A 6,148-nucleotide genomic window follows, 5' to 3' on the forward strand; every position below is an offset into this window, starting at 1 on the left:
GATCTTTATATTGACACGCGACATAAACTTTGTTCACATACAAGGTTACCTTTTTATGATAAGATAAAATTTTGTACACAATAAGTAGTAAATAAATTAACGAAAGAGAGTATATATATTAAGCTGAAAAAGCCAGAAAAATGTTATCATAATTGAAACAGAAATTAATTAGTTACGTTCAGTAAATAATCTTACTTACAGTGCAATTATACCTTTAAATATTATTAAAACTTTGCTAATTCAAGACTATTAGTATTCTAGATATGTCAATAACTTTCATATATATTAAAAATTTATCTGAAAAATTGATTTTTATATTTTAAAAATTTATTTAATATGTATAAAATACTTATATTTTTACTATTTTATACATTATTTTTTATACTTACTGAAATAGAATGCAGAGATAATCATGAAATAAATCTTAATTGTTGGCCCGTTAAACTAAAATATAAATCATTTGATATCAATATTACATTATCCACAAGAACCAGGATCGATCAGGTAATTGGTTCGAACACTTCCTTCTCACCTTTGAATATCGGTTTTGATCCAAAACGTAAAACTATAGTAATTACACATGGATTAGCTATTTCCAATGAACACATAAACGAACTTGAAGATTTAAGAGATGCACTTCTCAAATGGGTAAGATTTTACATTGTTATTTAATGATGTGAATACCAATATGTTAAAATGAGATAAAACAATTATTGTCACTAACTGATTTAATTCAACAATTATTATTGAGGTTTATATATCATATTTGAATTAAATTATTAATAATTTATCTATGATATTTTTATATTATTTAATTAATTATTATTTTCAATTTAAATACGATAAATCTTTTAAATATATATAAAGAGATAATGAACATATTAAATTCATTCATTTTAAATTAAATTAAAATTTTATTTAAAAACTGTTTTATATTGTAAGAAAAATTAAAGTTTAAAGTAAAATAGTATTTTATTAAAAATACTTTTATTATAAACTATTTTTAAGTATTCATTATAGGGACATATTTAATAAGACATATGTAAATTAATACCTAGTATTGATAAAAATGGTTTTATAGAATAATATGAATTTGAGCAAGTTTTTAAATGATCATAAATAAGGTGTTAGACTATATATAATCCTAATATTCCTTTAATATTTAATTATTAAATAAGCTTATAGTGAAATAATTTTTTAAGCAAATTAGACATTATTAAACATAAAAATATTAAAATGTGGTTTGAAAATAAGAGTTTGAAGAATAACAATAATGAATAAGATTAAAACATTATATTCAATAATAATACTAATAAAATAAAGTGAATTAATAGGTTTAATTAATTATGTTTAATAAGTTTTATAGCCAAAGGTGTTAAGAATTCATTCAAATACAGTTACGTGTTTCGAAAAACAGTTAACAAGTAAATTAATGATAAAGTAACAACTGTAAACTCGCCATGAATAAAGAACTTAATAAATAAAATCATTAATTAATTATGCCAATTAATAGATATATTAAGAATTTATTAAAAAAAACCTGTTAAATCTGAAAATGTATACGCGAAAGAGCTTTTTAATTCTAATTATTATACTAGTAATTATAATACTAGAATACAGAAAAAATGATTTAAACGTACAGTAATATTAAAATACTCATTTTCTCCGTACTTTAAAAATTAATTACTGTATATTATAAACCAATGCATTAAATATATATTATTATGCACACACAAATTATTACAATATATTAATAAAACAAAAGATTTTGTTTAAATATTACTTGATGTTATAGTAATACTAGGAAAACAATAAGATTCTGAAATTTATTTTCTTGAATTATGAATATATCGTAAATTAAATATTTACATAAATATTGATAATATCAATTGATTAGAAAATTAAAATATCTATATAAATATCAATCATAATATATTTAGATCAATTTTAATAATTTTTTTTCAGGATGATGTAAATGTTGTTTCCATGGATTGGTACAAAGGATGTTCAAATGCTTTACTATATTTTCAAGCTGTTGTTAATACAAAATATGCTGCTTATACACTGAAAGAGTAAAATTGCTTATTACAAATTCTTTTTATATATTAAAACAGTTTACATAATTTAATTAAATATAAGAAAATTAAAATTAAATAACAATTTTAACGTTTTAAATTAATTTTTTATTTTAATTTTTACTATTTGTTTTAATATATTCGCATATTAATTAATTCTGATTTGATAAATAATAATTAATTTACTTGTAATATGAATCAATCAGAACACTAAATAATTTTTTAAACATATTTAGCTATGCAATGGATAAGATAAAAAATAAAATTCAATACAATTTGATTTAAAATTTGGAACTTTACATTGAATTACAAGCCCACGGTGTAATAAATATATTCTATGTGAAAAAAAAATATATATATTAATTACTATTGCCAACGAAAATTTAATTAAAATATTTATTATATTATGAAATGAAATTAATAAAAATAATTTAAAGAAATAAAATATAAGCATTTATGTTAAATTGAATTTCTATACTATATTAAACAAATAGTATTGATGTAATTGGGAAAACCTACATTCGTACTGCCATAAAAATATTTCGATATAATTTTTCTTGAATAAATAATGTATTAGAATTGTAACTATTTTTTTTAATGTAATTATTTTTTTCAAACAAATTTTTTTAATCTATATAATTTTCTTATATATTGGAAAGTTTTCAAATGTTATGAATTTCTTCAAATAGAAATTAATGTTATAATAAAATTCAATTTTTAAATTTGCATCATATATTGACTATTGAATTTTGTTTTTTACTAACAATTCATAATATGATAATAAATTTAAGAATGTTCATGTTAGTGTTTTAAGTTACACCATAAAATTGTGGAAAGAAGAAAACAAATTTAATGATGATTGGGTACCGCAGCTACACTTAGTAGGTTTTAGTCTCGGTGCCCATGTAGTTGGCCAGACAGCTGAATTATTAAAAATCGAAGACAACTTATTAGTCAACCGTATCACTGGTCTTGATCCAGCTGGGCCTTGTTTTAATCCAACAAACTTTAAACTGCGTTTGTCAAGCAATAATGCTCATTTCGTTGACGTTATTCACACAGATGGTGCACTATCTCAGAATGAAGCATTCGGCCTTTATGATCCTATCGGTATTTAAATTGTATAAAGTATTACAAGTAGAAAAATTAGAAAGGAATGTTCATAATTGATAGACTATCTTAAAAATGAAATTAATAATATATTAAATTTAATCAAAACTATCTAAACAGTACATTTATTGTTAAAAAATATTTTTATTTATCAATATAAACTCTTATTTTGTTATAAAAAGCACTTACCAAATAATTGGAGAAATGAAAAATAATCTTAAGAAGAAAACTAATTTATTAATTTTATTAAGTATTAGTTCTTATTTATTACACTTTTAAAATTGAGCAAAAATATAAAACAATAAAACATGAGTTACATAAAATTGTAGTTTTGGAAGTTTATACTTTTTCGTCAAATTATGTATGTTTTATATTAAAAAACCTAGAAAGTATTCAATAATGTTTATACTTATCTGTTATAATTTTGTTTATTAATTTAACTTGATTAATATTTGTTTTATCCTCAAAGTTATTAAATATTTCAAAAATAAAATATCTTATTTACATAATCATTGTAAATAGAGATTGTTCTCAAGAAATAAGATTAAGTATTTTGAATCATGTTATTTCTGTTTATATCGTATCAATTTACTTGATTTTTCTTTAATTTCTTTAATTATAAAAAATGAAAATGTATAATATGATATTTTTGTAGAATCATTGACGCAGGAAATCTTTGTTTATTATAATGAAAACTAAAATATGACTATATGAAGTTTAGGTGAAGTGCAAGACATTATTTAGATTTCAGAAAAAATAAATTTTAAAAATTTACGAACTCATTACTAATAAATTAAAAAATGTTAATTCTAATACCTACTAATAAAAAATGTATTTTGCTACATAAAATAAAAATTTTATATACAATTTTATTAATATCATAATCATAAAATAAAGAAATATTAGTATAAAATTATATATATATTTATTCTAATAATATTAAATTGAATATATTTATACAATATCATAAAAAATTAAAGTGAGATTTTAAGAACAATCTTTGAAAATAATTGAAAACGATAAAAACAATTCGTTCATGTAAATGTATAAATATTTAAATATATGCTATTGCATCTTATATAATTGTATGTAATAATTTTAAATATCTCTTATATAAAGAAATAATAAAAAGAAAGTAAATTTATTTTCTACTACAAAAATGAAGGGTTCTTCTTCTTCTACTACAAAAATCTACTACAAAAAAAAATATATATATATATATAATATATATCTAATATAAATAATATGATACAACTATATATTTATTTATTTATTCAAAAATTAATAATTAAAATACCGATTTAATTTCAATCAATTTATAATTTTTGTTAAAATTATATAAATTAATATTTAACAGGAAATGCAAATTTTATATTTTTATTGAAACAATAAAAATTACATTAATATGTATTTAGTTATTTATAAATATATATTAAGTCTGAAGCAAAGTTGAAAGATTATTCTAGAATAATTTGATGAATTAAAAAATTAGATAGTATTTAAACATATGTGGTTATCTAAATTTGTAATAAGAATTCTGAATTTACTCAAATATTATTTTATCGTTCTTTATCAAACATAATCTACAAATAAAAATTTTTCAAGGATATTTTAATGTTCATTTATAAATTTTACATTACGCTGAATTTTTTATATAATAAAATGTTTTAATTAATTTATTTATGTATTCACTATATAATGGTATTTATTTTGTTATTTAAAAATAAAATAAACTAGAAAAAAATAAGTATCTTTATTTGGTTCTGATTTTTGTAACAAATATTCACAGAACCAAATTCTACTTAACACTATTTCATGTACATATAAATATACATGTATATGATTTTTTAATGAGCTAAATATTTACTCTATGAACAATTTTATTTCAGGACATGCTGATTTTTACGTAAACGGAGGAAGAAAACAACCAGGATGCGGTTTCTTAGCGTCCCAAAAATCAGTTCCCTCATTATTAAAACTGCTCGTACATGGTAACAGAAATATAAATTAATTAATTTAATGAAATTACATAAATTCAATTGTAAATTTATCTATTTTCTTATAATGTTAAAATAATGCAGCATTCTTTATTCTTTGTATTATTAGTTAAAATTTATTAGATCAATATTTATAAATCATAAAATAGTTAAAAAATTATTTTAAATGAAAAAAATTAAAAATGTAAAGAATATCATTCAAATTAAAAAATAACTAGAAAATAATGAAATAATATAAATTCTTTAGTATAATAAATTTGATATATAATTCAATATACAAAAATTGTTTTTATATACTTTAGCAATGGAAAATGGTATATGCAGTCATAGACGCGGATTTAAGATTTTTCTGGAATCTGTAATTCAAGCTATTTCAAAAAACTGCAAATTTTCTGCATATCCATGGATTTTAAGAAGTCCTTTTAGAATTCATATTAAAAAAAATGATAAGAATTGGCCAGAAATGGGAATAAATGCTGATCTTTATAATTACAAGGTGTCATCTACCTTTTACGTCCCTACTACTAGTAAATCGCCTTTTTGTAATATACAATCAGATAATTAAACTTTGAATTTAATAAATAATTACAAATTTGGTTTATTTTTAGTAAAAATTGTTAAGTTTCCTACCAAACATAATTGTTACTTTAAAATGGCTTATTTATAATTTACGCCAATTTTATTTACTAAACTTTCGATAAGTAATTAAATATTCTAAAAAAGTTGTAAATGTATTTATTTCGATTTTATTTATTTATTTATTTATTTAATTATACTTTCGATAAGTAATTAAATATTCTAAAAAAGTTGTAAATGTAAATAATATTTACCAATTTATAATTAAATTTATTAAAACTAATAAATTAAATGAAATTAAAACATTTTTTATTCGATATATTATTCTTATTAATTAATCAATGTTCATATAAAGTTTTTATTAGTGACATTATTTTTGTATAATACATC

At 19.3% G+C, this 6,148-nt stretch overlaps 1 protein-coding gene across 1 annotated transcript; it reads left to right on the forward strand.

Moving 5' to 3' along the window:
- Positions 1–322: 322 nt before the first annotated feature.
- LOC105359853 (lipase member I-like) lies at positions 323–5,852 on the forward strand. Its single transcript, XM_011496572.1, has 5 exons — positions 323–648; positions 1,966–2,072; positions 2,881–3,185; positions 5,075–5,176; positions 5,485–5,852. The coding sequence occupies exons 1-5, from the start codon at positions 337–339 to the stop codon at positions 5,745–5,747; spliced, it is 1,089 nt and encodes a 362-aa protein (XP_011494874.1). The 5' UTR covers positions 323–336; the 3' UTR covers positions 5,748–5,852.
- Positions 5,853–6,148: the final 296 nt, after the last annotated feature.

Source organism: Ceratosolen solmsi, unplaced genomic scaffold (genome assembly GCF_000503995.2).
Source record: "Ceratosolen solmsi marchali unplaced genomic scaffold, CerSol_1.0 scaffold29, whole genome shotgun sequence".
NCBI classification, from domain to species: domain Eukaryota; kingdom Metazoa; phylum Arthropoda; class Insecta; order Hymenoptera; family Agaonidae; genus Ceratosolen; species Ceratosolen solmsi.

Excerpts from the sequence above, each read along its gene's own strand:
- LOC105359853 (XM_011496572.1), top strand. The coding sequence starts at position 337 with ATGTATAAAATACTTATATTTTTACTATTTTATACATTATTTTTTATA. Across the intron at positions 3,186-5,074 it reads CGGCCTTTATGATCCTATCG|GACATGCTGATTTTTACGTA; the intron begins GTATTTAAATTG and ends ATTTTATTTCAG. Across the intron at positions 5,177-5,484 it reads ATTAAAACTGCTCGTACATG|CAATGGAAAATGGTATATGC; the intron begins GTAACAGAAATA and ends TATATACTTTAG.